At 47.0% G+C, this 20,347-nt stretch overlaps 1 protein-coding gene across 1 annotated transcript in view; it reads right to left on the bottom strand.

Moving 5' to 3' along the window:
- Positions 1 to 20,347, bottom strand: part of SORD (sorbitol dehydrogenase) — a 44,766-nt gene that overhangs the window by 3,980 nt on the left and 20,439 nt on the right. The window contains exons 3-8 of the mRNA XM_058427698.1: positions 17,823 to 17,987; positions 9,967 to 10,126; positions 6,907 to 7,025; positions 4,050 to 4,115; positions 3,259 to 3,434; positions 244 to 365 (exon numbers count right to left, since the gene is read on the bottom strand). Coding sequence (XP_058283681.1) covers positions 244 to 365; positions 3,259 to 3,434; positions 4,050 to 4,115; positions 6,907 to 7,025; positions 9,967 to 10,126; positions 17,823 to 17,973 — 794 coding nt within the window. The 5' untranslated portion in view covers positions 17,974 to 17,987. The remainder of the gene's footprint in view (positions 1 to 243; positions 366 to 3,258; positions 3,435 to 4,049; positions 4,116 to 6,906; positions 7,026 to 9,966; positions 10,127 to 17,822; positions 17,988 to 20,347) is intronic.

Here is a 20,347-nt window from a genome sequence, read left to right as displayed (position 1 = left end):
GTAAGAGCATGCTTCAAAATCCCCTCCTTCCCTCCCTCCATCCATCCTTCTGTCCCTCCCATTCTTTACCTGGGAGTGAGTGTTCTCTCTTTGGATCCCTGGTATATCACACAGCTATCAGTGTGGCCAGGGAGTGCCCCCCCGTGAACAAACAGGCAGAGACTCACGGGCCCGGAGGCTGAGTGGGGCCTGCCCTGGTCTTGCTGGAGGCTGGGCATCCTGGCTCACCCACAGCATACTCACGTGTTGCAGTATCGAAACACGCCCTTGATATCCACCTCCCGGATGGCTGCATGCAGTAGGGGTACGGTGGTCATCTCAGAGCCCATCCCCACAAGCACGAGGGTCCCACCAGAGCGAGTGGCCTGTAAAGGAGGTAAAAGCAAGAAAGCTCAGAAGATAAGAAATACTGACTTCCCACTTACAATAACGTATTGTCATCACACAAGTATCTTCTGGTTGCATCAGCTGAGCATCCAAAAATTCCAGAGAATGTGATTCTTGTACACTGCTGAACTGCTCAACCTGCCAACCAAACTTAACCGAGTGGCAGAGTAAACGCTGTTTTCTTTAAAGCTTCTGAAGAAATACACTTAACCCATGGAGAACCAGGCACAGTGGGAACATCTTCCAAAGCTTCACAGAGTCAGGACCCAATATTGGCTTCAGCCACCTCCACAGTCTAAGCACCTGTTCCTCCCCCAGAGCGCCCCTCCACAGGCAGCACTTTCATCAGAGCTGGAAGGAACCACCGGCCCTCTAAGCTCACCGGTGGTGAGAAAACTATAAACATGAGACAGATGGGCCACTTGTATCCTGTGGCTTAAAAAAGGCTTCATACGTGCGTGCAGGCTGGCAGTTAGAAATCTTTTTGTTCCAGAGATGTTTACCTCAACGGTATGAGCCATAATGGGTTTTGTCTTCCTTGAATGTTTATCTGCCTTATCAGTTCCCCACTTGGAGTGGGTCACAGGCAGCAGTGAAATTTCTCGTGAAAATTTCCCCAGAACTCCCTGTGAGTGCTGTGCTTGTTCCAGAGCTTTCTGGGGATCACTGTGCTCAGTGCGGTGAGAGACAGAACAATGGACAATTCAATCATGCTGAGTGTTCATTATAGTCAGCAGCAAGCATTTATTGGGACCATTCTAGGTGCTAAACAGTGGAACTCGAGAAAGGCACACATCACAGCCTCCACTTCTGAGATGAAGGATACACCATGGAGAGAGGCCCGCGGTGCCGTGAGCAAGAGGTGAACTCAGGGTTTGAGTGGTGTGGGAGTGACTCCCAGCGCTGCTGCTTCAGAGCTGTGGGACCCTGGATGTGCCCTCTCAGCCCGTTTTCTAGGGAAACTACTTCCTCATCAGCACTTCCTCTCTACCTGGTGATGAGGAGGAACCCCAACTGGCCATCCCAAGCTGCCAAGATGCCAGCAGTTTGCTGACCCCGGGTCAAGGAATGCTGGAACCACCTGGACACTGTCCTGTAGGTATGGCATCTGCACCAAGGATATGACTGCAGTTCTACCCCAAGGCATCTGCCACGTCTCATCACGAACACTATCCAGTCACAACCTGGCAGGACGGCAGTGCTCAGATTTGTCCATATTTGGTCCAGCCACCTGGCCTGCTCATTGGCGGGCTGGCCTATGGCATTCTACAGCACCCGTCATGCGTGACGTCAGGAGACACACTGCTTCAGGCCTGGTGAGGCCCATGGGTCACATTCACCTCCATGCCTGCCTCAGGTAGCCTGGCAACCAGGCCCCCACCATCAACAGCTGGAAATGCCAGTTGTTCCAAATGCTCTAAGGGCAGGGCACACGAGGAAGGAGAGCCACGTCCTTTAAGTCCCCCAGCTCATACTGCCTCTCCGTGGGGTGGAGGTCACGGACCTGCCGACGACTTGAAGACAGTAGACGCAACTTACTCATGTCTTAGCCCTCAAAGTGCCCAGCACAAAGCCTGGCACACGGTAGGTACCCAAGACATACCATGGGTAGATCAATCACACACAGACCCATTGTTCCTCTCTGAGCTTCAGCTTCTTTTTGCCCCTTCCCACATGGCGACCACTGCCTATGACAGTGAAGCAGAGGGCTGGCCGACTCCAGCTGAAACTCAGGACAGTGCCAAAGTGGCACCCGCTCCTCCCTCTCCCCCACTGCTTCCTCAGCTCCCAAGGCCACTGGGCAACTTAGTAGGAGGAGGTCTAGGCAGCTCTGCTACTCAGCTTGGTGGGTCAGCCCTCCCTAGAATGTCTCATGTGACGCAAAGTGCCCTCCTGCTGTGACTCTCAGAAGGAAGGAGGAAGCCCACGCTACCCTGGGGAAGCTGTCTGGGAGGCAGGGACGGGAGTCCCCTGTGGTGGCAGCTGCCTGCTACCCTCTCCAGCCCTGGCCCGTCCCCCCACCCTAGCATGTTGTTCGTGCCCTCCTTCCCTTCCTCTCCTAAGCAGCAGGGCAACTCAGGCACTGGGGCCTGGCAGGGCTGGGCCTGGGCCTGACTCGGCTTGCATCAAACAAACCACAAATCCCTCAGCATGAAACGGTAACTGACTTTCAGGGCTATTGTGCAGATTAGGCCTCATGTTTATAAAGTACACCGAGAACCTGGCATACAGTAGGGCTCGGAACCTGGAAGTTATTCTTTTCCCTTCGTTTCCTCATACTTTGATCTGTCAATGCCACTCCCTCCCACCACTTCCAACTTCCCATAAGTGGCTGGTGGGTCGCTGAGGGGCGAGTCAGGCATTGGCAGCTTATCTGTTCCTAGGTCTGGGAGACAAAACAAGCAGTAGTCAGCTGTGACCCTGGAAAATCACCTCACCTTCATGACTAACTGAATGACTGTCACTTTATATCAGTGACTAAAAGACTGCAGTTTTCCTCAATAAAATAAGACCGAGATTTCCCACATACAATCAAGGCATGGTTCCCTGTTTTTCTTCTTGATCTTTTTACCAAAACTACTGCACTTTTAACAACACAGATATGATCATGAAGCCAACCGCGTCCCCAAAGTGTGTGTCCTTAACATTTTTCAAGGCCCATGTATAGCTGTTATCTTGTGTGAACCTCAGATGGCCCAATGCAAGTTCAAGTACAGTCTCCACACTAGAGATAAGAAAACAGAGATAGCAAAAGATGAGTAAGTTTGGCTTGGGGCTCACACAGCAAGCTGGTAAAGAAGCTTGACTCCCTACTTCTGCCTCCTTCACTCCCCTACGCTGATTCCCCAAAGCTACCCTCAGCCCACTCACGTAGATGCCCGCCTGGATGGAGGCCTCTGCCCCCGTGCACTCGATGGTGACTTCCGGCTTGCACCCCAGCAGACCTTCTACTTTCCTGGCGATTTCCTGAGGGCTCTCCTTGGAGATCTGGAGGACTAAATCAGCCCCAATCTCCTTGGCTTTGGACAATCGGGTAGCAGACAGATCTGAAGGTAAAAAAAAAAAAAAAAAATTCTTTCAAACAGAGAAATCTGATGACTCATTAGGAAGAAAAGAAAATGGAGGTGTAAGATCTGATGGCAACAAAGCTCTCGTGCAATGGGTGGTGGTGTTGAGCCCAACACACATACTCTTCACACCAAGCTTGTCCAACCCGCAGCCCACATGCAGCCCAGGATGGCTTTGAATATGGCCCAACACAAATCCGTAAACTCTCTAAAAATATTATGAGATTAAAAAAAATTTTTTTAAAGCTCATCAGCTATCATTAGTGTTAGTGTATTTTATGTGGGGCCCAAGAACATTCTTCCAATGTGGCCCAAGGAAGCCAAAAGATTGGACACCCCTGCTCTACACCCTCATACACCCCCATACCCACCACACAGCTACACACACACACACTCTCTCACACAAACTCTCTGTCTCTCTCTCTGATAGCTTCTCCTAACACAAAACACACACTCTTCTATATCTCCACAATCCATATGACACTACACACTCACCCCCTCCACACTGTCACAGATAACCTCTCCTCACACATACACATACAGTAGGCCCAGCTATTTCCCAGTCAAAGAGATTGATAAAGAACAAAGTCTTACCAGTCACCACTACTTGAGCTGCTCCCATTGACTTGGCCACGAGCAAAGTGACCATCCCGATTGGCCCTAAACAAAGCAGAAGATGGAAGATTGTGAAATATTAAACACCTGCTCTCCCACTTGTCCAGGCCATGGACAGGAACCATATCTGTTGTGTGTCTCTAGCATCTATCCCAGTGCCTGGCATGATAAGAGCTTAGCGGCTGTTTGTTGAATGCAGAAGTGAATGAATCCATGAAGAATTATTCTCTACATAAAATACGCTCCTAGTGCTGGGTTCTATTTAATCCTCTCAAACCTCAGAGCTAAAAATTTCCCACTTACTCCTGGGCACTAGTGGAGATAATCTCAAAGAACCACAGGATTCAAGGAAACACAAACTTACTCAGAAAATAAGAAATCTCAGAAGGTCTGGACTTGTTTTCCTGTTCTTTCTTTGCCCTTACCTTCATGAGAACCCATCACACCTCCCCTAGAGAGAGACACATTCCTTTTAGGTGCCCTCTGAGGACCACCTGGAGAGGGTTCTTAAGTGAGCTGGCTCCCTGGGTTGGCACATCTGCCCAGATAGCCCCAGGATACTCAGGTATCCAAGGATTTGCCTGAGACACCTGCTTCCCCATAGTATCTGCATGCTATGTGACACTATGGTTTTAATATAAAAATCAGACCCACAGAATGAAAGCAATGCAGAATATCTTTGGGGATTGACTTTTTGTACACACCTCCGAGAACAATTTTGTGAGCTCCCTGAGAAAACAAAACACTGAAAAATAATACCTGAAATGTCCAACAAAGCATGATTTAAAAACTACATGGCTACTAAAAATTACACCATAACTCTTTATCTATTGACATGGAAAAATGTTCACAGTATTTTTTTTGAGACAGGCTTGCTCTGTCATCCAGGCTGGAGTGCAGTGGTGCAATGAGCTCACTGCAACCTCTGCCTCCCGGGTTCAAGCAATTCTCTCACCTCAGCCTCCTAAGTAGTGGAGATTACAGGTGCCCGCCACCACGCCTGGCTAATTTTTGTATTTTTAGTAGAGACAGGGTTTCACCATGTTGGCCAGGCTCGTCTCAAACTCCTGACTTCAGGTGATCCGACTGCCTTAGCCTCCCAAAGTGCTAGGATTACAGGCATGAGCCACCATGCCCAGCCTGATTTTTAAAAAAGAGTAGGTAAATGAAGCGTATTTAGCATGGTCTCAGAAAAAAACTAACTAACTAAAAGATTCTATACCCAAATATTAATAGTGGTTCTCTTGGGCTAATCAGTGATGGGACTGCAGGTGAATTTCTGTGTGTGTGTGTGTTGCGGGCAAGGCATGCATGTGTATGGTATGTGTGACTTATTTTCCTTTTCTATGGTAAAAAGGTACTGGATCCATGCAGATTTGTATAAGAATCTGTCACCTGAGTCCCGCAGTCTGCTAGCCCATTGTGGCGAGTCTATTCTACATCCATCACCCCTCTTAGGAAGCCCTGTGATCACTTATTTGGCCAGCCAAAGAAAATCACAAACAAGTATGAGGAACACCAGATCACACCCACAAGGAGTGTGAGTGTACTGTCTGGGTCACCAGAATGATTCGTTCTGAGGCTGCTAGGGCCTGTTCCAGATGGCTGGAAAGATGGCTGGAAACAGGGGATGAGAGAAGGCAGCTAGCTACAACTCTACTGCAGGCAGACTGCTGGCTCCCAGTGGTGTGGGAGCAGACCACTGCTCACTCCTCCCACTGGCTGGGAGTTGGGTCTACCTTATTCATAGATGGGACTAGGCCATCACTTTGCTGGTATAATTTGAAAGTTCCAAGAGTTGCTCTTCCCTTTACTATCAAAAATATTTCTCTAAGGTGGAGGTTGCAGTGAGCCAAGATCGCACTGCTGTACTCCAGCCTGTCTCAAAAAAAAAAAAAACAAGAAAAATTTCCTAGTTTCCCATCAAGCGTTCAAAAATAATCACCAGATTAATTCCCTTTTTTTTTTTTTTTTTGAGACAGAATCTCTCTCTGTCGCCCAGGCTGGAGTGCAGTGGCACAATCTTGGCCCCCTGCAACCTCTGCTTCCCAGGTTCAAGTGATTCTCCTGTCTCAGCCTCCCAAGTAGCTGGGACTACAGGGGGCGCACCACCACGCCCAGCTAATCTTTATATTTTTAGTAAAGATGAGGTTTCATCATGTTGGCCAGGCTGGTCTTGAACTTTTGGCCTCAAGTGATCCACCCGCCTCAGCCTTCCAAAGTGCTGGGATTATAGGCATGAGACACTGTGCCTGGCCCAGATTCATTCTTTTTGTTTGTTTTGAGATGGGGTCTTGTTTTCTTTGAGACAGGGTCTTGTTCTGTCACCCAGACTGGAGTTCAGTGGCACAATCATGGCTCACTGCACCCTTGACCTCTCAGGCTTAAGTGATCCTCCCCCCTCAGCCTTCTGAGTAGCTGGAACTACAGACACACACTACCACACCTGCTAATTTTTTTATTTTTTTGTAGAGACGGGGTTTCACCATGTTGCCCAGACTGGTCTCAAGCTCCTGGGCTCAAGTGATCCACTGGCTTTGGTCTCCCAAAGTGCTGGGATTATATAGGCAGGAGTCACCATGCCCAGCCAATTCATTCTTTAAATGAACGAAAGGGCTATGTTGCCTAGGACATATAACCCTAGTTGATATCATGTCTGCAGATACTCATTTGTTTAGCAAAGTGCTAGTCACTGAGGGAATGGGACACTGCAATCCTCCCTTACCCAGAAGGATTCTAGAACAAATCTCAAGCCTTGGAGGGGGAATGAGATGGGCAGAGAGGTCCCCACATTCCCAGTCAACGAACCCGCAACAGGGTGGCTTCTGTTTCTTACCAGCTCCACACACAAGGACCTTGTGTCCCAGGGTAACTCCGCCTCTCCTGCAGGCATGGATCCCCACAGAAAGTGGCTCAATCAGGGCGCCTTCCTCAAAGGTGACATTGTCAGGAAGCCTGAGGAGTCAATCGACACACAGAGATCCTCTGAGTTAACTACAATGCTAACAATAGTATTACATATGCCCAACGTCACTGTAATAACGACCATAGCTAACATTTACCGAGCATTTATTTATGTGCAGAGCAAGATCTTCAACAGAATAACTCAGAGTCCTCCTGTCACTGTCCCTGATCCTTGACAGAACTACTCACCAGGCCAATGGAGGCCCAGCTGCCACCCACCACCCCCTTATCCCTCCCCCTCGGCTTCTTTCCCATCACTTCCCCTACTCCAATCCACTCTCCTGCTCTGACTGCAGTCACACTCCTTCTACTCTCCCTAGAAGTACGCCTTCTATATAATAGGAAAAAGTTTAAAATGAAATAGTGAAGATTCCTAAACTCTCTCAGGGACTCCACAGGCTCCTAGACACGCCTGCCCTTCCACATCTGGGCCTCCTGAGGAACTCATAAGGGCTCTATGCAGAGGGTGGCCTGCGTGGAAACTACATCAAGGAGAGATGGGACTGGGGAAGGTGATGAGGGAAGATTGTTATCAGGAAGAATACTCTACTGATTAAGCAGATGCTGCCTCATCCACCTGTACCCAACACAGCCAACTGTGATGGAAAGCCACCTGGTGTGGAGGCAGAAGCGTGCACAAGGAGTCCTGGAGGCCAGCCCCGCTGCCACTGACCTTGGGAAAACCACTGACTCCACCCTCCCCAATCTTGTCCAGTGGGGGTTGATGGAGAACGAGGATGAGAAGACTCCAAGTTTCTTCCCAGCCCCAAACTTTCATGACTTTATAAACACCAGAGAGTGATGAGGCAACTTGGTAGTTTTTACAATGGGGTTCAGGGAACAGTCCAAATTGGGTAACGGATGATCAAGAAGCCAAGGAGGAAGCAGGAAAATAGAAAGAAAATAAGTACAAAAATAAAGAGGCTGTGGTAGTATGGGAATCCTAAAAAGACATCAGAGAGGAGGGCTTGGGTCCAGGAAAGAACTGGGGACACAGGAGAAAGCACCCTGGGAGGAGAAGAAAGGCAGGGGCTGTGGGACTCCCCAGAGACCTTCCTCAGCACCCCCACTGCCACTGCCAACCAGAGCCCCATCATTCCCTATAAACCACCAGCACAAGGCTCTCTTTCAGGCCTACTCCTGCACCTCCATCGCCAGACCACTAGGCCATGACTATGGCATAGCTTGGTACCATTTACTGAGCATTTACTATGTGCCAGACCTCATGCTGGAGACTTGATATGCATTTCTCATTGGATCTCATCAGTAATTCTGCGAGGGAGGTACCATTACTATCTCTATTTTACAGGCGAGGATATCGAGGTTACAAAATTTAAGTGACTTGCCCAAGGTCACATAGTTGTAATTGGCAGAGACCAGTGGGCTTCACCACTATGCTCTTCTGCCTTCCATGAAACTTTTGTTTGGTGTCTTGACTTGGAAAGGGCCCCAGAAAGATGGGCTCATTCAGGGACTATTTGCTGAAAGGTGTACTCTGCACATATAACCTGCTTACTGCTAGAGCAGGTTCAGATGTTGACTTAAACCCATCACAAGGTCTCTGGCCTGTGACTCCTCTCAAGGCTCCCAGTGGGCCCTAGAAAAACTCAGATCTGTCAGACTGCTCCTGTGACTGGCACCTGGCCTCCATCAGACAAGCCCCATCCTGGTTGAAAACCATCACTGGGGCCAGGCTGCGGTGGGAGAAGAATGCATCTGGGTTGGGTCAGGGGGAAAGCGGCACTTTGGCACCCTAGAGCTCCATGGCTGGGGCCAGGGGGGGCCGTGCAGAAAGGGAAGCACTTTGCTTCCTCCAGACTCAACTTCACAATTTCAGGGGTGAGAATTGGAATAGGGTAAGGGAGTGGGCACAGGGCAGGAGCTTGAGACTCACAGAGACCCCAGTTTGACTCTTGGTTCTGCTGTGTGCCCAAGTCAATGAGCTTCCTTCTGCCTTGGTTAACCCAATAACGGTGCCCACCTCACCATTATTCTTGTGGAGATTAAATAAATTAAAGCATGCAAACCACTTATTAGCACAAGGGCGGGCACATAGTAATAATAATTATGACTCTCCATGCATCACCTTATTTAATATTTTGGCGATTAAATGAAACTGAAGCAGAGAAAAGTTAAATCATTTCTCCAAAATCACTTGCCAGGAGGGAGTAGATCCAGGATCCCAGAGCTCAAGCCCTGGCAGCACACCACGGCACCTCAGGAAATGTCAGCTGTTGCTGTCATGGTGTGTTGTTGTTATTGTTGAGGTCATTGTTGTTGTTTTTCTTTTCGAGACGGAGTCTCGCTCTGTCACCCAGGCTGGAGTGCAGTGGCGTGATCTCGGCTCACTGCAACCTCCACCTCCCAGGTTCACACCATTCTCCTGCCTCAGCCTCCCAAGTAGCTGCGACTACAGGCGCCCGCCACCAGGCCCGGCTAATTTTTTGTATTTTTTTAGTAGAGATGGGGTTTCACCGTGTTAGCCAGGAAGGTCTCGATCTCCTGATCTCATGATCCACCCTCCTCGGCCTCCCAAAGTGCTGGGATTACAGGCGTGGGCCACCACACCTGGCCGAGGTCATTGTTGTTATGACCTTTCTGGTGGTTGCAGTGGAAACTAATAACAGAGGGTGAACCACAGGAATTCCCTCCAGGATGTCTGCAGAGGGTGAGTGATTTCAGCAATAATTTTCTATTGTTGCTCTAAGTAAGGGAAATTGAAACTGAAAGACTAAAACCAACCACTGTGAGTCAGTCTTATTCCTAGGGAGGCTACACTCTCTCAATGCTACCAAGAAGAGTAGCCTGCCCAGGTGATGCCTCATGTTTGGAATTATGAGCTGAAAGAATAAAGAAATAACCACAGGAGACAGCACCAAACTAATGAAGGGAAAGAGGTCCCAGGTGACCCAGTGGGAATGTGGACACTAACTTGTAACAAAAGGCTGCATTGTGCTTGTAGAACCGGCAGAGGTTCCCGTCATCAGGGGGTGTGGCACAGAAGAAGATGGAAGGCGACAGATTGTATCGGCCAGTCTTGCAGAATTCATCATTTTCTCGGGGAACACCAGGCTCGATGGCAACACGATCACCTGGAGAGGAAAACAAAGATGGCACCATGTCCGAAGGTGGGAGCAGAGTCTGCCTCCTCTTTGGTCTGGTTCTTTGTTTTCCAACCTTTGAAAACAGCAGAAGCAGAGATGTTATGAAGGCTTGCATGCTCACGGGCAGATGCCAGATGAGAGAATCTAGCTTAATGAGCCACCCTCCTCCCTGGGGACCCAGGGTGTCCTAGGCAAGTAAGGAAACTCGGGATGAAGCACAGATGCACTCTGGGGGAAAAGGACCAGCCCCCTCCTCCACAGTCCAGTGTGGCCTGCCCTTTTCCCAACTCCTGCAACAAGCCAAGCCACCCCTCTATCTCCACAGCCACTTCCCAGCTAAGGCAAGCCAAGTATAGTTCCCATCTCACACTGCTGGAAAAGGGGTAGCTAATACATGGAGTTCGCAGGCATTTTTTCTTCATCTGTTTGGAAGATAGGGAGCAAAGCCTTTACAAAGACAAGAGCTATAATTACAGCATGTTTTATGTCCAGTCTGGTCGTTTTTAGACAATAATTAGGAGTCAACTGATTCCTGGTAGTAGAACTGCAAAGGCCAATCACCTGCAGAAGCCTCGTACAGTGGAGAGTAATACTTGAGGCTTCTGAACAGCCAGCTCTATTATATTTCTACTCTACGCCTCACAACACCTGCTTGGAAACCCAGCCTGAGAACTGCTCTCTAATTGTTTTTTTTTTTCTATCTTTTTATTATGAAGAATTTCAAACACACAGCAAAATTCAAAGAATTGTATAGCAAACACCTGGATACCCTCCTCCTACATTCTTCAAGAAACATCTAGCTATGTTCACTTTATCACATGTCTATCCATCTACCCCTCCGTCTCATCTCTGTCTCCTTCCATCAGTCTATCTTCTTTTCCGATGCATTTCAAAGCAGGCTGCAGACATCAGTATACTTCACCCTTAAATGCTTCAGCCTGCATATCATTCACTAGAGTTCAGTATTTGTTTACGGTTCTTTTTTAAAGGTATCACCTAGGAATGCAAATCCCTTTTAAGATACAGAACACTACCACTACCTCAGAAATCTTATTTCTCTGTATCTGTTCCCGTTCAATCCCCACCCCCATCCCCAGAGGACACCAATGTTTTGATTTTTTTGTACCACAGATTAGTATTGCCTGTTCTAGCACATCACAAAAATGGGATCATACAGTAAATACTCTTTTGTATCTTTCTTCTTTCAGTTAGCTTAATGCTTTTCAGATTGATCTGGGTTGTTGTGGTATTAACTGTCTGGCCAGGTGTGGTGGCTCATGCCTATAATCTCATAATCCCAGCATTTTGGGAGGTCAAGGCAGGAGGATCGCTTGAGCCCAGGAGTTCAAGACCAACCTGGGCAACATAGAAAGACCTCATCTTTACAAAAAAATTATTTTAATTAGCTGAGCGTGGTGGTGTGTGCCTGTGGTCCCAGCTACTTGGGAGGCTGAGGCGGGAGAATCACTTGAGCCCAGGAGGTTGAGGCTGCAGAGAGACATGATCATACCACTGCATTCCCACCTGGGTGACAGAGCAAGACTGTCTCAAAAACAAATGACAGTTTGTTCCTTTTCATGGCTGAATAGTGTTCCTGTAGTAGCTCAGGCAAGAGCAGCTGCACCCTGTGCTTGCCTAATGTCAGAGTATACCACAGTCAGTATCGCCATTCTCTTATGGATGGAAAAAACCTGGTTGTTTCCAGTTTTCTCATTGCTGGTTTTTTGGGGTTTTTTTGTGTATATTTCTTTGGTTTTTTTGTTTGTTTATTTTTTGAGACAGGATCTCACTCTGTCACCCAGGCTGGAGTCCAGTGGTGCAATCACAGCTCACTGCAGCCTTGACCTCCCCAAATTCAGGTGATCCTCCTGCCTCAGCCTCCCAAGTGAGGAAGGACAAAGAAAAAAAAAACAGGTGGACAGTTAGGGCAGGCCCTTGATGAAATTCTTTCAAACAGAAGAGCAGTCTGGAAAAAAGCTGCAGGCATATAAAGAACAGCTTGGAAAACTCAAGCTACAGACACAGATAAGGGAGTGAGGTCCAACATAGAAACGCCTTAGTTCTCTGTGTAATCAGTGGACTCCCAGGAAAAAGTTTCCTCCCCTTTTTGGGCATGTACACAGTGGGCTCCATGAGAACTTGCATGGGCTGGGGTGGGGGCTTGCCTAAAACATGCCTGTAGTTCCTCAGGCAAGAGAAGCTGCACCCTGTGCTTGCCTAAGACATGCTCACAGCTGCACAAATAAGGGAAGCTACACAGGTAGCTACACAGATAAGGTAAGTTACACAGCACCTACACAGATAAGAGAAGTTTCTTATAAAAACCTTCGTATTTAACTGTAAAACAACAACCCTCTTTCAGGTCCCCTGCTCTGCTGCTGAGAGCTTTCCTCTTTCACTTATTAAACTTTCACTGCAACCTCACCCTTGGTGTCTACACTCCTTAATTTTCCTGGTCATGAGACAAAGAACTCTGGATAACACCTCAGACAGTGAGATTGCTATATTGACCCTAGACTGCTTTACAAGTAGCTGGGACTATAGGTGCATGCCACCATGCCTGGCTGATTTTTGTTTTTGTTTTTGCAGAGACAGGGTTTTTCCATGTTGCCCAGGTTGGTCTCAAACTCCTGAGCTCAAACAATCCTCCTGCCTTGGCCTCCCAAAGTGCTGGGATTACAGGTGTAAGCCACCACGTCCATCCCTAGTTGTTTTTCATGACTATCTTGCCTCCTCATCAAGGATGGGAATGCCTCAGGATTAGTCAGCCTTCTGCTCCATAATTATTTTTTCATAGTGTCTAGTGTTGTGCTAGACAAATTTTTATTGCTAAACATAGAATTTGTGGATTGGGGGGAAACAAACCATGGAACACAAATGTCATTAGTATCTAGAAGGGCATTACTTATTGGCAAAAATTTCCCCTGGAATGTGACAAGTAAAAGCAGTTGGTTAAAGACAGTAGCACTTTTCTGTTGTAAAGGAAAGGGAGAGAGGTAGGAGTAATTGAGGACAAATAGTCATCCTGAGGTTTTGGGATGGTTTAGATGGTTCATCTTCATGCAGGTACCCAGCCCTGTGTAGGGGAACTCCAAATACACTGTCAATACAGCAATGGCCTCCATGTTGGCAGAAAACAGAAAGCAGACTTACAGGGGATTTTAATATCACAGGTATTGCTGCTACACATCAAAGTTACAATTGGATTTAAACTCTGTCTGAATTTGGGGAGTGACCCATACCAGCTAATCAGAGACCAGACTAGAAACCCTGGCAGACCCTCCTGCCTGAGCCTAGACACTGACTCCACAGGGAACAGCAGAAATCTCTCTAGCAGCCAAGAATAAGCTGGAGACCAACACGGCTGAACGCCAGTGAGGCAGGAAGCCATGTGGCAGGAGCCCAGGAAAGGACCCACAGGCCTTATCCTGCCTCAGTACCTGGTTATTCAGGAAAAGTCTGACGGACAAATCCACTGGGAAGAGGTGCTTAAACCTACTACACAGAATAGAGTTGACTAATAATGGGGGATCCAGTCCTGCCATTTACCAAATGCCCATTGTGTGCCAGGTACCAGGAAAGGCACATCACAAAATCTCCCTTCCCTCACCATAAACCAACACGATGGTGTTATCCCTGCTTTAGCGATGAGGAAACAGAAGGTCGGGTGGTCACACACTGATAAGCTGTGGAGATTTGACTGTCCGCTCACCTCTGTACTAGTGTTCGGGCCTTCTGGAGCCTGAAGAGGATGTTAGGAACCTGGTGCGGCCTACTGAGGCCATGGAAGGTCTGGCCTTTATTCAGCAGGGACATGATAAGCTATTTTTCCTAAGTCTTTTTGTATTGAAAGTACTCACAGAATACTGTAGAGTCCTGGTACATAGTTAGTGCTCATTAAAATAAGTGGTGAAGGCTGGTCTGAAGGTAGTGCATCATCTTAATTGATTGTTCATAGTCAGTTACAGATAATACTCCTTGTTCTACTCTTTCCCCGCTTCTCACTACCGCACTTGACTAGTCTTAAAAAAAATAGGAATGCTTCCATGCCTTAGAGTTATTGACTTATATGTACGTTTGTTTGTTTGTTTGTTTGTTTGTTTGTTTGAGACAGAGTCTTGCTCTGTCACCCAGGCTGGAGTGCAGTGGCATGATCTCAGCTCACTGCAACCTCCACCTCCCAGGTTCAAGGAATTCTCCTGCCTCAGCCTCCTGAATAGCTGGGATTGCAGGTGCACGCCACGACATCTGGCTAATTTTTGTATTTTTAGTAGAGATGGGGTTTCACCATGTTGGCCAGGCTGATCTCGAACTCCTGACCTCAAGTGATCTGCCCACATACGCCTCCCAAAGTGCAAGGATTATAGGCATGAGCTACTGTGCCTGGCTGACTTATATGTTTAAATTGTGTGAATGAACATTAGGAAATATTTGATGAGTTGTGGCCTTTTTTCTAGATTAGTTGATTAGAATTTTAAGTCAAAGTTAACATATGAAAACTTTAAATCCAAATTTTGTATCCTAAGAAAAGGACCCACAGAAATCCTTATGACCACCAAAATATGTCTATATTTAGCTGGGCATGGTGGTTTATGCCTATGTAATCCCAGCACTCTGGGAGGCCGAGGAGGGCTGATCACCTGAGGTCAGGAGTTTGAGACCAGCTTGGTAAACATAGTGAACCTAGCCTCTATTAATAATACAAAAATTAGCCAGGTGTAGTGGTGCATGCCTGTAATCCCAGCTACTCAGAAGGCTGAGGCACAAGAATCACTTGAACCTGGGAGGTGAGGTTGCAGTGAGCTGAGATGGCACCATTACACTCCAGCCTGGACAACACAGTGAGACTTTGTCTCAAAAAGATAAAATGTCTATATTTGTCTCTTCCTTCTATCTCCTCTGACTCCCTCTGCTTTCTCTCCTGTCTAGTGAACTTTCTGCAAATTATGCCTGTGCCATTAAGGATGAATTCTTCCACCTAGGCTTCAAGATCCTCCATACTCAGGTGGAGTTTTCACATTATTCAGTTTTACCTTCTAATTATGATTATATTATGATAACATGACATTTCACAGTTTTACAGTGCTTTTTAAATTTTATTTTATTTTTTTGAGATAGAGTCTTGCTGTGTCACCCAAGCTGGAGTGCAGTGGTGCAATCATGGCTCACTGCAACCTCAACCTTCTGGGCTTAAGTGATCCTTCTGTCTCGGCCTCCTGAGTAGCTGGAACTACAGGTGCACACTACCACACCCAGCTAATTTTATTTTTTGTAGAGACAGGGTCTCCCTCTGTTGCTCATGCTGGTCTCAAACTCCTGAGCTCAAGAAATTCCTCTGCCTCGGCCTCCCAAAGTGCTGAGATTACAGGTGTAAGCCACCATGCCCAGCCAAGTGCTTTTTAAAGGGGGACTTTTATAAAGATTATGCATGTTTATCATCTCCAATAACTCTCCAACACAAAACCTCTACTCTGAGCAGCACAGACTTATCTGCACCCAGATGTGTTACTCTTGCATCTGTAATTTTGTTGCTCTCTTCCTCTTTTTTTTTTTTTGTGATGGAGTCTCGCTCTGTCTCTCACGAAGGCTGGAAAGCTGGCATGCAGTGGCACAATCCCAGCTCACTGCAACCTCCGCCTCCTGAGTTCAGGCAATTCTCCTGCCTTAGCCTCCCAAGTAGCTAGGACTACAGGCGCGTGCCACCATGTCTGGCTAATTTTTTTATTTTTAGACAGAGTTTCACCATATTGGCCAGGCAGGCCTCAAACCCCTGACCTCAAGTGACCTGCCCACCGCAGCTTCCCAAAGTGCTGGGATTACAGGCCTGAGCCACTGCACCCAGCCTGTTCGCTTCTTCTTAACTAGAATATTAGCTCTGACCTCTTCAATAATTCAAATATAAAACCTTTCTCAAGTATGAAGATGCTGGGTAGCCCAGTGGTTCTGAGCACTTGCTCTAGAGTCCAAAAGACCAGGGTGGGTATCCCAGCTCTGAGACCAACTAGTGAGTGACCCTGGGCAATAACCAGGCTTCAATTTCTTCTTCAATTAATGAAGATAATAATGCCTATCTCATAGATTTGTTTCAAGAATGAAATAAATAGCCCAGGCGCAGTGGCTCAGGCCCATAATTACAGCACTTTGGGAGGCCAAGGTGGGCAGATCACTTGAGGTCAGGAGTTCAAGACCAGCCTGGCCAATATGGTGAAGTCCTGTCTCTACCAAAAATACAAAAATTAGCCAGGTGTGGTGGTGCATGTCTGTAATCGCAGCTACTCGGGAGGCTGAGGCATGGGAATCACTTGAACCAGGAGGTGGAGGTTGCAGCAAGGCAAGATCGCACCACTGCACTCCAGCCTGGGTGACACAGCAAGACTCCATCTAAAAAAAAAAGAGAAAGAAAGGAAAGAAAGTTAAGAAAGAACTGTACATCTAAGTGTTTAACATGGAGACTAACGTAGCAAATCAATAAATAGTAGCCACCTTCTTATTAATGTTACTACTGTTAGATGTCTAGCTCAAAGACCTATCTCCTCCATGAACTCTTTAACCAACTCTGCCCACAACAAATGCCCTTTGAACTCCTAAAGCCTATTCTTTCCCACACCTAATTGTACCCTGTGGGCTTGCTGTCTAATTGCTGGTATTTATAAAGGGCCTGACATCTAGTGTTTCCATATAGATTTAAGCATCCAGGGATCATATCTGCTCATTTTTCTATATCCCTCAAGGCTCATGGCATAAGACTGAGCTCATTGTAGGCAACTGACTAAACCCTTGTTATAATTTACATTTAGAGAACCCCACTCTTTGTTATAATTTATAGTCAGAGACTTTGTCCCATAGGAGAGAACCGATCATCAGTGGCTGTTGGAAGCTATAAACATTCCACTATGAAATAACCTCATAACACTACAGGAATCTTCTTGACTTCTGCTAATGATGAATGATTTAACATCCCTAAACAAGACACATGCCTGACTTCTTCACAGCTGGTCAATCCCTCTCCATGTAGTTGGGCTCAGAGAACTTTATAACTAACACAGGATGGGGCCTCCTGTCAACTTCCACCTTCCCCCAAATAATGTGACCTTATTTCCAGGCTGCACAGCAGCCTCACCAGTAAAGGAAGGTTAAAGCCAACAGCTAACTATGCCAAGACAACTTGGATTTAATTCATGGTATCAGGGAACAACACAGGCTGCCACAGCTGAGAATTCCTCCCTCTGGGAAAATGAATTAAGCAAATCTAGGAGGAATAATGGTGGTTTCCCAGCCATCTAATAAAAATCAAACATTATATCCAAGGCAGTGGTTCACAGCATATAAAGGTAGTTTGAGTTCCTGTGCCTCAAATGTTTTCTCCAGCCCTTTACCTGGCTTATTTCTTACTTGGCTCCAGATGTTGGATTAATTGTCCTTTCCTCAAATGAACCAAGGGTCTGGGTAAAATACACTAATCACACCCTGCATTCTCCTCTACTGCCGTTAACACATGGTGACTGAGTAGCCATCTGTCTGCTCCAGGTCCCTCTTTTCTTGTGTAAGGTAAGATCCATGTGAATATGGACCAAGATTGTCTTGTTCCCTGCTGTACCCAGAACTTAACAGAGGGCCTGGCCCAAAGAAAGCATGCACACATATTTGTGTTGAATGAACACATAAGTCGAAGGCCCTTGCTGACCTGGTTTTAGGTGCTTTACCAATGATCCCACTTTTTCGACTGTTCCCGAAGCTTCATGTCCCAGCACCATGGGCTTTTTCACAATAAAATTCCCAATTCGACCATCCTCCCAGTAGTGGACATCTGAGCCACAGATTCCAACAGAATGCATCCTCAGCAACACCTCTGACAACAGAAAGAAAGAAAAAACAGTGAGAGAGGGAAGAACCCCTATCACTCCGAGGTGACCTAGTGATTTCCCTCTGCCCAGGGGAGAGGGCTGGGTTACTAGGCCAGGTACAAAATTTAGGCCATAGAGGAAAACAAGCTCCATAGCAACCCTGATTAAGTCTCGCAAGGCAAACAAGCTTCCACATGTGATGGCTAATTTTATGTGTCCACTTGGCTAGGCTATAGTGCCTGGTTGTTTGAAGATACATGTTGGGCATGGTTAACTTTTAAACCAATAGACTTTGAGTAAAGTAGACTACCCTCCACAATGTGGGTGAGCCTCATCCAATCAGTTTGTAGGTCTTAAAAGCAAAGACTGAGGTTTCCTGAAGGAGAAGGAATTCTCCTCAAGACTGCAACATCAACTCTTACCTGAATTTCCAGCCTGCCCTTTGTACATACACACATACACATACACACACATATATCTTAGTGGTTTTGCTTCTCTGGACAACACTGACCAATATACTGGGTAAACAAGATATCATTAGTAGGATGAAATGTACCAACCACTTAAGAGAACAAACTATTTTCCAAAAGATAACTTTCCAGACAATTAATATGCTATGTGTGATTCGTATCTATTTATGAGAAAAGGTCTGGTAGAATCTCAGCTTGGCAACATTTTGTGAACTATCAAGTTGAGTTCTTCATGCCTATTGTTTTCTTTCCTTTATTTATTTATTATTTATTTATTTATTTATTTTGAGACAGAGTCTCCCTCTGTCACCCAGACTGGAGTGCAATGGTAGGATCTCGGCTCACCGCAATCTCCACCTCCCAGGAGCAACCAATTCTCCTGCCTCAGCCTCCCGAGTAGCTGGGATTACAGGTATGTGCCACCACGCCCAGCTAATTTTTGTATTTTTAGTAGAGACAGGGTTTCGCCATGTTGTCCAGGCTGGTCTCGAACTCATGACCTCAGGTGATCCGCCCGCCTCAGCCTCCCAAAGTGCTGGGATTACAGGCATGAGCCACTGCGCCTGGCCAGTTTTCTAAGTTTAAAATAATGATGGTACTGAGCCCCTTTGGTGGAATAAGTACCAATAAGTACCACTGTCTCTGACTGAGATGATGGTTATGAATACCTCCCTGAAAAAAACACTCTGCCTTAGAAAGACAAAGAGACCCACATCTCTGCTATGCGCTGCACTTGCCACAGACCACCAGGGGTGGCGCTTCAGAACTTTCTTCCTCCTTAGTTTTAGTGAAGACAGTAAGAAATGGCAGGGTGAATTCTCAGATCAAATGCAGGGAAGTCATTTGAGTTAGGAAAATCATCTCAGAATTTCCTCTCTTGAAGTAGCAATTGGTAGCGAGAGATTAGATTTGACTTGCTAGAACACTCGCTGAAATGCACTCTTTTCCCTTCAAATGCAAGTGGAGCAAGAGACGAGAGTGCGAGCAGAATGCTGCTTCAGGGAGAAAAGCTGTACCAGGAGCCAAGCTTGTACTCTGGGTCCAAGACAGATCTCGTTTGGCCACTTCTGGAATCAACAGTCAACTTTTCAGGACACAGTGAGGTAATTCTTTCACTTCTCTGAACATGGTATCTTGGTGAAAATCCTTGAACCCTAACTATGCAATACTTACTCAGCACCCATAGAATGGCTATATTCTGTCTAGTCTGTATTCTTACCACTTACAAGTCGATAACCCAACTGACCTTTCAGTAGCAAAGCCCTGGATCTACCAGGAAAGCTGCCTTCGATCTGATGTTCACCCAGAAGCTGCGGTTCTGGCGTGAGGTAGGACAAAGTGGGAAAGGACACCCCCAGCTCCTCAAGGGCAGAAAGGGGACCTGACTGTCTAGGTGTGAGAGGGGGAGGGTGAATATCTACAGACACTCTGCCCATTGTCCCCAGCCTCACTTCAGGGTCCTGCATGATTATGACAAAGTGGAATTCCAGGGATGGGAGGGATTAGAAAGCTGTCAGCACGGATCTGCCCGAGCCAACAGAAAAAAAGAGATGGAAATGTTCATAGCACCTGCCATGTGCAGACAGTGAGCTGGACTTTATCCTCACCATAGCACTCAGTTTGTACATGAGAAACCCAAAGCTGGGAAGTTGCAGATGCCACCCTGGGTGTCAGCATGTCAGCTAAGCCCCACAGGCTTAGCAAGTGAGAGGCCTGGAAGGAGTGGAGTAAAGGTGCTGGAAACCCTGCCCCAGTGTGCTCACTCACTTTCTGTGCTTGGTTGATTAGGGCAGGGGACAGGGCCTCATGCAGCCCCTCCCACCCCCACTGGACAGTAGGTCCTGGGCTGCCCCACACTTCGGTGACTGGCCTTCCTGGGGAGTGGGGAAAGCTGG

This window comes from Hylobates moloch, unplaced genomic scaffold (assembly GCF_009828535.3).
Source record: "Hylobates moloch isolate HMO894 unplaced genomic scaffold, HMol_V3 SCAFFOLD_14, whole genome shotgun sequence".
Taxonomy (NCBI): domain Eukaryota; kingdom Metazoa; phylum Chordata; class Mammalia; order Primates; family Hylobatidae; genus Hylobates; species Hylobates moloch.
This window is presented reverse-complemented; position numbering and strand designations above follow the sequence as displayed.